Source organism: Charadrius vociferus, unplaced genomic scaffold, assembly GCF_000708025.1.
Source record: "Charadrius vociferus isolate BGI_N301 unplaced genomic scaffold, ASM70802v2 scaffold385, whole genome shotgun sequence".
Lineage (NCBI taxonomy): Eukaryota > Metazoa > Chordata > Aves > Charadriiformes > Charadriidae > Charadrius > Charadrius vociferus.
This window is the reverse complement of record NW_009648925.1, coordinates 3,819,612-3,833,256: the sequence shown is the minus strand read 5'-3', so window position 1 is coordinate 3,833,256 and position 13,645 is coordinate 3,819,612. Positions and strand designations below refer to the sequence as shown.

At 42.8% G+C, this 13,645-nt stretch overlaps 1 protein-coding gene across 1 annotated transcript in view; it reads right to left on the bottom strand.

Moving 5' to 3' along the window:
• SEMA5B (sema domain, seven thrombospondin repeats (type 1 and type 1-like), transmembrane domain (TM) and short cytoplasmic domain, (semaphorin) 5B) overlaps positions 1-13,645 on the bottom strand; it is a 136,090-nt gene that overhangs the window by 76,514 nt on the left and 45,931 nt on the right. Inside the window, exon 4 of the mRNA XM_009887274.1 lies at positions 2,040-2,102. Coding sequence (XP_009885576.1) covers positions 2,040-2,102 — 63 coding nt within the window. The remainder of the gene's footprint in view (positions 1-2,039; positions 2,103-13,645) is intronic.

Sequence of the window (13,645 nt, the reverse complement as noted above, 5' to 3'; positions counted from 1 at the left end):
GCTGAGGCAGAGTGCTGGATCTTGTACCACCATTGTACAGCAGCATCAGAAATATTCACATCAGTGCTTCCCTCACTTGCTGCATTTACCCAGCCAAGGGCAGAGATGCTGGGTCAGAGCTGGACTTCTTAGCTGGAGTAGAGCACTTCACCAGCTGGCTAGGCTAAACTTGGTATTTTTAGAGTTAGTGCTAAGTCATTTCATGGCCGTGTAACAAATAATGAATGTGTAGACTCCCCAAGAGGAAGTCAGCCATGGACACACAAGTTAGAGTAGATCCAGACTTGGGAGAGGTGCGTTTACTTAGCTACTGCAGCATCCTTCTGCCTTTGTTTGTAACTTCATGTCTTCTTGTTATACTCTTAGTCAACACTTCTGTTTGCCATTAATTGTATTTCAAGAATTGTCTAAAAATCTGCTTAATTATTGTTCCTCAGAACTTTACACTCATGGCTACTGCACCCACCAAACAATTTCAAGCTCTGGATCACAATCAGCATAAACTCAGCTGTTCAGAGGATTATCCTCATGAAGTTTTTGGCAAACTCTTTGAAGCATGAGGAGGCAGCAGCAGTGAAGATACTCAGACCATTGCTTTCTTTTGGCATGACAGTAAAAAAGATAAATTGAAATTATCCTAGAATTTGTTCAGTCAAATGCATGGTTTTATCCAGGGGTTGACAAAATAATTATGGGTTATAAATTCAAATTCTTCAAGAACAATAGGATACAATTTAAATCTCACAAACTTTAAAATGGAAGAAAAGAGGAAAATCTTTTCTTTACAGTTTTAAAGCACAAAGACTACAAATTCAAAAATTTCTCATGTCTTGGGTTTTGGAGGCTTTTAATTTTGTCCAACTTCTGCTGGATTCTTCTTCTCATGGCTGGTCATGTTTGGTGTTCACCTAACCCAACCCATTTTGCCTCCATGGATGTTTTCCTGCATAATATAGATCCTACATAAAACTCTTTTAGTTGTTCTAAGATCTAGGATACCCATACTCTCGTTCTCCACAGCTACATGAAGTAAATTGTTGCCTATCTGGCAAGATTCAAGCTAGCCTTTTTCTGTATATACAAGTTAATACAACAATCACATGGAGTTTATGATACAAAATGAACGTGGTCAATGGAAGATCATATGATCCTGTGTTTAAAGTACTGAACTGGAACTTGGCAGAATTCTAGCATTTTGGGCCAGCCACACAATCACTCTCTGCAGGACTGTCCATGTGTAAGCAAAGATCGTGCTTATCCTCTCTTATCCTTTGTCCAACTCCTCTGGTTCAGACTAAGAACTCCTTGCAGTGTAGTATTAAGGACAGACAATAGTCTGTCAAGTCAAGTCGAGGCCTGAAGATTTTTGAACAGTACCAACATCACGCTTGAAAAATCACAATATTCCTTGCTTTTGGATACATGGTTTTGTTTTAGCTTCCCAGAAAAGGAGCAGAAAGGACCTGTGCTTGGATTAGAAATGCCTGCAACTGCGGACTTCTGGGACAGCATGCCTTGATTCAAGCAATTCTTGCTTTAAACTGCATTTTAGAAGACTGCACCTGCCTCTAAAGCAGCTCTGTGAAATTCCACCTGAACAGAGTGCAATGTGCTAGCAAATTCAATTCTCGTGTTCAAGTGAATTATAGAAAGATGAACTCTCGCAAACAAGCATTGAAGCCCACGTGGCCAAATGCCAGCTGCTCACTGCTGAGTACCGACAATTAAGCCAACCTGCCCAGTCTCAGACCCCACTGCAAGATGTTACCCTGGCTTGCCACCACTCTGCTCCTCGATGTGTCACAAATTCTGTCCTCTCCAGCAGTGAAATCACCTTTAAATTTCACGCAGAGCAAGTTTAATAACTTGGACAGGGGGCCTTTGAATTGGCTTGCTCTGTGGTGCTTACACACTTGTGGTGGTAGATCTAAACTCCTGCAAATTTACAAGCTCAAGCTGGTGTCAGATGCTCCCTGTGTGGATTTCACATGATGCAAATAAATATACCCATAGCGTCATTGTAGCAAAGCAAAACTTACCTCTGTTTTCCCTTTACTTTGACAGGACCGCCTGGTGTCTTCATCTGAACCCCATGCTGTTGCCTGAGAAACCAAAATGCACAAGTCACATGACAGTGCCACCAACCACCATGGCTGGAGACTCCCAAAACAAGAGCCAGTATCTCCAGCCAATTTACATAGCCCAATTTAAAAGCAGCATTGTGACAGTAAACATGTATCTCGCTCCCACTGTGCTCACAGTGCACGCAAATGATAAATAGATGAGAAGACCAGAAGCAGAAGCAACTGGAATGTTAACAGAGGACAGACTTTAATTTACATGTAAATACAACTCCTAATCATCATTCAGCTGGAAGGTCCAAGACATAAGCCCCACACGCCGAGCCATCACCTTTTTTCAAAGAGGATAATGCTGTATAAAAACTCCAGCTTTCATCACCAAAATGAAAACCTTCCCTACAGCAAAGTCCAGCAGCTCTGCACAAATCTGCTGGTCTCCTTAAATTTACCCACACGATTATCACCTTCCAAGTAATCCTGCAGTGAAGTGAGCTGGATAAAACAACAACTGGGAGCTGACAGGCGAAACCCGGAGAGACGGGAAGCGGGGAGAAAGGTTGGATGGTGATTTGTGATGGCAGACAAGTGGGGTCAGATCCTGAGGTGGAGTAAAACGCATTAGGGCTGAGGATACTATTGACCAGGGGCCGAGAGCATGTGGGATCCCCAGTCGGCTCTGACTGACTGACTGCTTCGGAGCGACGAGGCCCCTTCCTTCGCAAGAAAAGTCAAGACCAGCAAAGCTGCATTGGAGAGAACTTTTAGATTTAAAATATTCAGCAACATACCCACCCATTCAGTGCCCTCCACAATTTTCCTCCCTTCAGCACTTTTTTAAAATAGTACTAACAAATTCAAGCAGGTATTGTTAGCTGGAGGTGAAAATACATATAAACATCTATGCTATACATAATACATCATTCTGAGTACAAGAAAAATAGCTCTGTTACATAGGGAAAGGCCAGGCTCGCAAAGTTCACATACAGATCCAAAGCTCCCCTAAAAGAGCCAGGATTTCTTTTTTTCCCCCCCAGTCTATTACCAAAGCAGGAAATGGCTTCAAAGTTCAGTCCAGATCTGAACTCTTCTCGAACCTTCTCATTGCAGCCAATTTTTATTTTTTTTTTTTTAAACTCTGGGCTTCCATAGAAATTGTCCCCTCGACACATGATAAATCCTGCTCTTTGCAGGAGAAAGATGGGAGACCAGTAAGAAGAGGGAATCAATTTTCCCACCCTCAGCTCAGGTCCATGAAGACGCTTGCTCACAACTGCAAGCAATGCCACCATCCAGGAAATGCATTTATGCACAACGTTGGGGGAAGGGATATTTCTACCTTATTAAAAAAAAAAAAAAATATGGTATCTTCTCCATTAGCTGAGCATTCAATTCAATTTGGCTTGAAGTTAAGGCTTTATGAGCACATGCAAAGACCTAGTGGGAGAAGGGAAGAGCACAGATCTTTCCCTGGGAGTCGCTTGGGAAATACCTCCCATGTACTGCAGTCCAATCCAGGCTGAAGGCCAAAAGCTTGTGCCTCAGAAGTGTTTTTGCAAGAGCTGGGCTAAGTCCTTGCTGGAAAGGATCATTTAGCCATATCCTGAGAGGGGATATGTCACTGGATGAGAGAGCTCAAGTCAATAAGCCATCGTAGGAGGGCAAGAAATTTTGACTGGTGACTCCCAGGAAACCTTGACATCTGCATAACAACTGCGCAGCAGTGTTTTGATTCTCAGTCCCAAATCTAGCCCATATTCATCTAACCACAGTACCCTTGCACCTTGGATCAATTTTCAACAGCCTTAATACAAAAAAAAAAGAAAAAAAAAGAAAAAAAATCCAGAAAAGAGACAGCTTATTAGGTGGCTCTTCTTCCCATTTGAAAAACAGAGACAGAGCGCGCTCCATTATACAGCCCAGTTTATCTTAACACTGCTTGACAGGACAAAATGAAAACAAAAATCGTTGGTTACTTCAGCAATCAGTGCTGCTTCTCTGCAAATACTCGGGGTCTTCTGGGATTGCAGCAATGCAACAGAGAAGAATTTGGTCTCCGAAGGGACACCTAGCTCTTCCTGCCAGACACCTGCACCGCAGAGCTTTGAGGCATGTTGAAAACATAGCTCACGTCAGAGCATTGGTCCCCTCCAGCTATGTTCTTGGTGCCTAAATGTTTTCTTTTATTAGGAAACACTGCCCTTCAGCTTCTGAAGCGCTACCTTGATGAGTCTAGCGATAACAGAAGTTCTTGGTGATGGCCCAAATTATAGAAACATGCTGTTTGTGACTGCACCATTAGTCAGGGTGCACTTCATTAGAGCTAAGAGGATAATTAAGCAATATGGCAATCCAGAGCATGTTTTACAAGTCCCACACATGTCTTTGGTGGGACAGGGAGGAGCTAGTTTGAGGGCTGAGTAACTCCTATGACCTCTAGTGACTCAAAGAAAATATTCATGACCCCAAAAAGCAGAACATCCTGTCAATAATAAAAATATAATTGCAAAGCCAACAAGCTAATGTGTGTTTAAGTAATTGTACTGCATGAGTATGAGTATGAGTATGAGTATGCACCAGTCAGCTGACCTACAGCCTAGACAAGTCCTTCTGCTGGGCTCCCAGGAAGCTCGCACACATCTGTTATCATGGCCTTTGGGTTGGACCTGATAAGAGGTCCTGGGCAGGCTCAGACCTCTGAGCTTGGGGCTTTCACATGAGCTTTCCAGCATTGTTTGGTTTCTTTACTTGACTGATCAGTTGTCTTTTCAGATCAAAATGTCCCAGTCTTGTCATCTCTGTTGTCTTGGGCTTCTCTGTGCAAACTCCCTGTGTAATGCTGGTGATCTACTTCCTGCATCTCACTGGTACGTCCAACCCAAGTCCCTCCTTCCCAGATGAAATTTTCTTCCTCCGCCTTAGATTCAGTTTGCCCCAGTATCAAACTACATCCTGGACACTTGACAGTGAAACCTTCCGAAAAGTACTCCAGAAGAGAGACATCTGTGTCTACCTATATCTTTTTCAGTGAAGCAGACACCTACCTAACACTCGCCTGACACTACAGCACTGTAAGGGATGCTTTGTACTTTTGCCTCCTGACCTGATCATAACACTTCTTGCACATTGACTTAGGTGCCTCCCCTCCCTTTCCTCATCTTCCTCAATAAACCAAATTAATACTATTTCTTTTTACTGCTGAAAGCTGCCTCTGCATGTTTGGATGAGCTACAAACTATATCCACCAGAAGTTTTCGGTTATTCATTTGGGTCATCATCCTCAATTTATCATTCATTTACTCAGTTGTCTGAGACACTTCAGTTTCCCAAATCCAGAAAAGACAACTGGGATCATTTCTGCACCCCCTGCTACACGTCAGTCAAAAGTAGTAGAGGAGACACCTCTGGACCCAGACGACTTTCATGGCATGGATCATGGAAAACAGCCTGGATGAAGATGTTACAAACCTGGGAGCAAGGCTACGTACAAACACAGGATAGTATGTACTTTTTCCTAGCTGCTTCCCTCCTGGCTGTTTGCTTAAGCAAACACTTTTTTAGGCTGTCAGGACGTCAACAATTTCTCCCCTTACATCCTCCCCAAGAGCACTCCAGCTCCTCATGTGACTTCCTTACAAGCCCTTCAGCATCTCTTCCCTCCTGCATTCCCAGAAGAAATGCAGCTTCTAGCAGTGTTCCCAGCCACTTTGAGGACCTCCTTTACAACCACATGACCCATGTGCAGAATGGGGCAACACCAGATTCATATGCCATACGAATGAAACAGCCAGCTCAGGGCTGCAGCTGCTGTGTAAGACAAGTAAGAGTCATGCAAACCACGAGCAGGACTGCCCAGCCACCTGTGCACACAGGCATGACAGTACTAGCAACTTTGTCCCTGAACTGAACATGCAATTAAATGTGCCTTCCTTCAGCCTATTTGCATGGACACCTAGTTCTTCACATCTCTATTTCTGTTCTTGAGTTCTACACAGACAGATCTTCTCAATGAAAAAAAGGGGGGGGTTGAGTCCAGCTCTGAAGCCCTCAACATCAGAAGGACATGGACCTGTTGGAGCAGCTCCAGAGGAGGGCCATGAAGATGATCAGAGGGCTGGAGCACCTCTTCTATGAAGACAGGCTGAGAGAGTTGGGGTTGTTCAGCCTGGAGAAGAGAAGACTCCGGGGAGACCTCATAGCAGCCTCCCAGTATCTGAAGGGCACCTTGTGAAGACTGGAGACGGACTTTTTCCAAGGGCTTGTAGTGATAGGACGAGGGATGATGGCTTCAAACTGGAAGAGGGGAGATTAAGATCAGATATTAGGAAGAAATTTTTCCCTATGAGGGTGGTGAGGCACTGGAACAAATTGCCCAGGGAAGTTGTGGAGGCCCCATCCCTGGAAGTGTTCAAGGCCAGGCTGGATGGGGCTTTGAGCAACCTGGTCTAGTGGGAGATGTCCCTGCCCATGGGAGGGGGGTTAGAACTAGATGATTTTTAAGGTCCCTTCCAACCTAAACCATTCTATGATTCTATGATTTCTGCATCTTTAGGAAGTCACATGAGGGAGAACAATCACAGCAGAAGCAGTCATGTACCTGGTGCAACACTGCCCAACTAGAAATTAACAGAAATGGGCCACAATGGCTAATCTCAGTGCATGTCTGAATATTCAAATGTCACACTCAGACACAGAAAGAAAGAGTTAACTTCTCTTCTAATAAATTATGAGCACCACAGTTAGCTCCCAGTTCAGACTGCAGATCAGCAGTGCTCTAGAAATTCTAGCTCATCATGTGCTGTCAAATCAGTTATTCAGCACACACTGCTGAGAGAAGCTTTCTGGATACATTTATTTAATTACCTGCACATCCCAGCGTTGGCATCCAAAGTACCTGCCTGTCACAAGCAAGTCCTGTTATCAATAGTTACGTGCATCCTCAAGTGCTGATGTGAAAATCTCGTAGACTTCTACAGACCAGCTTTTACACTCCGGCCAGCAATTTATAATTACTTCAAACACCACATATGAATTTAATAGATTAAGCATACACTAATCCCTGCACTGTATTTGCACAACAGGGGTCACAGGTTTTTGTGCAAAACCAGAACACTGCTTTAAAACTGGAAAGTGAAGACTGGAAGAGAATAGGTTACATGCATATTTATCGGGTTAATAAAACCTGTTCTTAATTTCTAAAGTCTTTTATTACGAACCTATCCATCTGTTACCAACCTCCCTTCCATTAAATAAGTACTCCATGCAAGCTACTGGCAGCCTTGCATGCCTGCAGATAGACCCAGAATCAGTTGTTCTTTACTATTAGGGGAAAAAAGTGTAATACAAAAATGTACATTGTGTATGTTTGGAAGGAGATGAAAAAAACCCAGGTACAGACTTACTGCAAAAAAACCCAGGGACTGATTCTGTGAGATGCCCAGCATTTCCTTAAAGGTACTGAATTCCTCAGGTTTCTGCTAACGTCATCAGAAGCAGCACCTTGTGTCCCAGGCTCGGGTCTGCAGGGATTGCCAACGGCAGGAGCTCCCATTTCCATCAAGCCTCCGCAGTGCCCACAGGAGACTTCTCAATCTGCCCACAGAGTAAGAGGTGATTTTGGTTCTCCGCTTGTACCGTGCAGGGCACCCCGAGCAGAGCCTGCCTGTCACATCACCCTTTCCTGAGTTATGCATGAGGAAGGAGGGCAGGAGGTGTTGTGATGTGACAGTTATTGTTCACTAGAGACCTGAGCTGGCACAGCCATTTCTTTCCCTGTGTATTTATTTGCATCTTCCTTTCCAGTAACTGTACAAGGCACTAGTATGTTCGGACAAATGTACCTCTGGAAAAAAAAAAAAAACTTCCTTTGAAGGCAGCTTCTTGGATTCCTTATACTGGCCCAAAATTTCTGCATTTCTTATTTACATTTACAAATTTTTTTTTTATCAGCTCATTTCACAGCAAGGTATGGAACTTTTCCCAAAGTCTGGGAAGAGAGGAACATGGAGGGACCGTGTTTCTGCCCTGCATTTAATATTTAACTTTAATGGAAACAAAGCCAATATTTACATACCCTACTGGACCAGTTTAGCTTAAGGACTTTGCTGAATTGGGGTGCAGACCAAATCCTTCATGCAGTGGCTGCTCAGAGACCAGTTTATTCCTCTACAAGATGTCATCTTTTCATCTCTATTGATTAACAGATTTCAGACTTCTAAAATACCTCCCATAGCTTCTTTCTGCTAATGACAAATCCATTTCATAAGTTTATTTCTATGTTTCTATATACTTTGCAGTCTCTATACAAGATAGCACCAGTGTAAATCTACCCTTCCCTGGGCAAATTCTACAGTATTTAAAAGAAATTGGTAAGTGCTGGGTCTTACAGCACTTAGAAGAAAAAAATCTTTGAAAGAAGTTCTATTGGCTGGATCCAGAAAATCCATGAAAAGGTTCTTGTTTAACTTAGGTTTCTGTGATTTGTACTGTAAAATCGTTTCTAGAACATTTTAGCTATTTATTATTCCGTATTTAATCCTCCAGGACTTTCCATAAAGACTTGCTGCCTTAGTCTAGAAGTGGAAAGTTAAATTCCCTTTTTGCAGCATTGGCTTTTGTCTCTCGAAGACAAGGCACATTCACAGTGCTCTATAAATAATAACTTATTGAAATCTAGCTTCTTAATAATAAAGCACAGTAGCTTAATACCCCAGAGGCCATTTCTGAAGTTCCAACACTGGTAATTCGTTAAAACTGTGATAAACATGTCTGATAAACAGATAACTGATACCGAAAGAACATAATGCCAAGCTTCAATAAATAGTTCTGCTACATACTGCAGTATACAAATTACAGATCACTGCTGCGTGCAGTGACAGGTTTGAGGAATGATCACAGGATTCAGTCAATTCATTGCGGAGAGAGGAAGGGGCTTGGATGAAGCGAATTGCTTTGTGTTTTATCAAATTATTAATTGATTTCCCTTAGGTCAGCTCAGATCCTTCAAGATGTGGTAAAACTCAAGCTGTTTGCTTCTTTTAAACTAAGCGCCCATAAAGCCTACAACAGACTGGCCTAGTCACACGGCGTGGCTGGACAGTAAGTCAGCTGGGAAAAACCTCAAAATATAACACTTAGAAGACAGAGGCTGGCAAACACGCAAAAAAAATCCATCAGTGGGTTCCAGTTCCCATAACCTTAATCTCTGAATCAGACCTTTTCTCTATAAACAAAAGTCAGCTTCTTACTATACTGGGACTGATTTTGGCCCAGCATTTATTGGCTGCTGAACACCATTGCTCACTGTGCTCAATGGCAGAGCAGAAGTGGATGCTACATACCGGCATAGTAAGGATGGAATAATTCATCAAAAAGAAGGACTTTCTCATTTTAAGCATGGATCTTTAACTCAGCTCCAAATAATACCATCTTTGGATATTCATGTTCCTCTACCTCACAGACTCTTATCACATCCTTACAAAGAGAACTGCAATAGTCCGAAGGAAGGTCCTCTGCCCTGGCTCACCTCTTGTACAAAAATTACATAAATGGTGTACATCTGCACCCAGTAGCCAGCGAGGAGAGTTTCCAGGAGGTCTGATTACGTTCTCTTTGTTGGTTTCATTCTTAAGCCTCACTGATTTAGAGTTGAGTCTGTCCTCCCACGTTATGTTTTCAGGCTGCATGCACAGACGGAAGGAGCATCACTGTAACACCCCGCAGAACAGGGCCTCCAGGTATGGGAGCTCTGCTTTCTCTGATCACGTTATCCCAACCCAATGAGCTACTGTGTGTCAGCTGAGTCATGGTAACCCACTCTGTTCATGGTTCTGTCTTATCTCGGATGCGAGGTAAAATACCTACTTAAATCCTTCACAGTTTTCCCCCTGCGCAGAGAGCACATCCCAGTAACACAGCTCTGCGGCGAGCAGTAAGCTCCTGTACCTCCGTCGTGTGTCTGTGTCTACAGAGACAACCTGTTATCAACTACAAATGTTACCAACTCCTTTTTGAGGGAAAGTGTTCAACTGTTTTGAGTCCTCCTTGGATGGTCAACGCTCCTGATTTTCTCTCTTTCACAGCTTCAAAATCCTTTGTTATTTACTTGTATTATAGAAGCACGTAGAGGCATGAACTGAGATTGTGACCCCATATTTCTAGGCAATATACAAACATGCTGTGGGAGAGAATTTCTGCCTGAGAGCACTTACAAGTGAAACAGAAAACACATGCACATGGGAGGAAAGGAAAAACAGAAGCACAGAGAGGTCAACTGACTAGGAAAAGCCACCGAGCATGTCAGAGGCAGAGATGAGCACTGAACTTTGCTCTCTTGAAGACTAAAAACTTTCCTGTCTAGCACAAAATGAGATCTTAGATAGCATTTTTTTTGCTAGTTTCACAAAATGCATCCACTGAATCGGTGGTTCACAGAGGGAGTGGGTTTAGAAAGTAGAACAACGGGAGAGATGCCACACATCCCGTCTTCTTCTTTCTGACATCTTCAGGCAAGGCTACAGTCTAATGTACAAAACCATTTTTGCTGCAGAAGATCCCATTAAACAACATACCGTCTGTAAATCAGACATTCCCCCCTCTCTGCAGTGTCAGGTAGGAATTTACAACTCCAGACCATGCATTTCCTTATCTGAAAGGGGCATTATATGAGGCTTAACAAATCACGGTTTTTACAGTGTACCCAAATGGAAAGTACCGTACAAGTATAAAGTTTTATTATTAAAGACAATTGTCTAAAGCTTTAGTAAAGGACATTTGATACCAAGTACTAAAACTAAAACAGTGTTTTCTAAGATAAACAATAAATATAGGTAGTCCCATCCAGGCTACAACCTGTACTTTTCAGCTCTTTGGGAATTTTAGTGTACAAAGGACAGCTTATAATGGAGCGCCCAGCTCAACCTTGAGGAGGTACCGTAAAATTAAAATTCATATCTGAAGCAAGCAGATTGACTTGCCAGTGCTTTAAGCATACTTAGCAATCCTGGTCTAAAACATTTGTAACCTGATGCTGAATTCCTCCCAGAGGAGATTTTGAACTTTTTTACATAATGGAACTTTCTTTGCCATCCAAATTTGCAATTTTTGCAGTGCCCGTGAGCCTCCGTCATAGCCCAAGACCCCCTGTGCAAGCCTGTGCAGGTACAGCCTTGCCAAAATGCATTATAAGCAAAGCATAATAATACACGAAGCTTCGGGTAGCAGTGGATGGCAGAGGACAGAAACAAGAGAGCATAACCACATGACAGGGAAAGGTCTCTGCTCACCAGCCACATAACTCATCCTGAGGTTTTGGTAACCAGAAGATTTTTAGTATATCAAGGATGGGATTCTTCCGAGACACAAAGAGGACACATGAGAGAAAGCAAGAGGAGAAGGCACATTAACCGAGAGGGAGAGAGATGCTGGCTTCGGGGGCTGACTCAAAGTGGGGTGAGACTTTTATGGGAAGTGATAAGCAGGTCTGTGAAAGACCCTTAAAATTAATACAAGCACTAATGCAATGCAACAAGGATACGCCTGAGAGGGGAATTCGTGGAAGGGGGCAGAGACACTGGTGATCCAGCAACATGAGCAGCTACGGATGTGATGCTTTACCTGAACAGAAGGGCTTGTGGAAGCCAGGAATGATGCCCAGACTACAGGTTTTAGCAACAGATCGCATTGCAGTGCTGTCCATAAGGGTAAAGACAGGAGTACGCGCTGCTGTGGCTATACGCCGAGCTGAGACTGACAGCTACATATTTATGCAGCAATGTTAGATGAACAAGCCAACATGTTACTTTGGAAGAAAGATACAGCTCTGAAGAAGAGAGATAAAGATGACACTGGATTTCTGTTTCCACTACCTAGTGTTAGTATTTTTATCATTCTGTGTAAAGAAAAATGTCGGTCTGTGACAATGATTTCATTTTGCTGATGATCTACTTCATTTTGCTTGAATGTGCTTAACACTGCAATGATTTAGCTGCAAGCACTATACGGGAATGCCTCACTTTTTGTGAAAACAACTTAATCTATTGGATATTTCTATTGCTTTTAAGCATGCAAACGCATGGACAGGGCCAAATGCAAATGGATAGTCTTAGTTTACTCGGACATTTGACAGCTCTCACCTGTAGCCAGTTTAGAATGAATGACAACATCCAGAACTGGAGAACAGCACAGGACATGTTAAGGAAGGATGACTGACAGTGTTTCCTATTACTGAAGATCAAAAGCATACAAAAACTGAGACAAGACTTTTAGCGTACTGGGTAATTAACAGCCACAGTGGAATTTGGTTTCTTGCCATGTCACATTCAGTTTATAGCTTATGACAACAAACATTTACTAAATGTACTGGAGATTACAGAGACATAAGATTATATGATAAATCAATAAAATAACTTAATAAAGAGGTTAAAATACACTCAGTCAAAAATGATTAAAGAAAAATTCCACTACAGTCAAGCACAGATGACGCACGTGCAGGTCTGGTTGACACTGGCCAGGTGGGCACCACACAGCACTATTTCTCACACCACCAGCACTGTTTATTCTGTACAGAATGGGTTTTGTTGTGGTTTGGGTTTTTTTTCTTCAGTTGCTACAAACAAGGTACAACAAGCTATTTCTAAGAAGTGAGCCAATGAGCGGAGTCACAGCAATGGTTGCCCTTGATAAAGTGGAGGCAATTCTTCCTTCAAGGCCCCTCTACCGCCAAAAGATGTCCATCTCCACCCCTTTATGTTCTTTGGCAGAATCACCATTGAGAACTAAATCCCTCCTTCCTCTTTGTGGGCTCTGCTGATGGATGTGACAAGACTTCTAAGCAGCCTCCTCTTACTGTTTTGCACAATGATTTCTAGAGTAGGAGGTTCAAAAACCCTTCCAACGGACCAGCCCATATTCAGTACAAAATCAATTTACCATGGCTATAGTCTCTTTTGTATTTCTGCATCAAGCAAGGCATTTTATTCTCCTTCATTTTTCTACTCTGGGTTTCCTTGCCATTGTACCTCTTTGAAGCTCACTGCTATGTAGAGATGTTAAGGGTTCTCCACTATACATTTTTTTGTGTTCCCTGCCCCCTTGCCCCCCCCCTCCCCCCGCGTTCTGAGACTGACTGGACAAATACTGCACAGTCAACTAAGTGCATTTGTGTGCACCCACATTAGGAGTTCAGCTATGAAGAGCAATCTTCCCATATATGCTTCAAACTGAAAATGTAATCACTGAAGCACATGCGAAACCCCTGTGTATTATCAGCTTTCTAAAGTGGGGAAGTCTTGCATTCTTTATTCCTCTCCAGGTTACATCATTGAACATTCTTGTTCAGAATTTATTTGTTTGCTTTGAGAAGGAGCTAAAATAAGTTTGAGGAAATGCCCAATTTGGATCTGATTCTCCCAACAATTAGGCTGAGATTCAGGAATCAAAATCAGCACTTCCCGCAGTATTAAAGAGACTAATGAAGAACTCAAGATGACATTTTCACTGTTCTATGCCTCCTGTTTTTCTTTAGGGAAATCACATCTATTGCATTGGGGGGGGGGGGGGGGTAATAG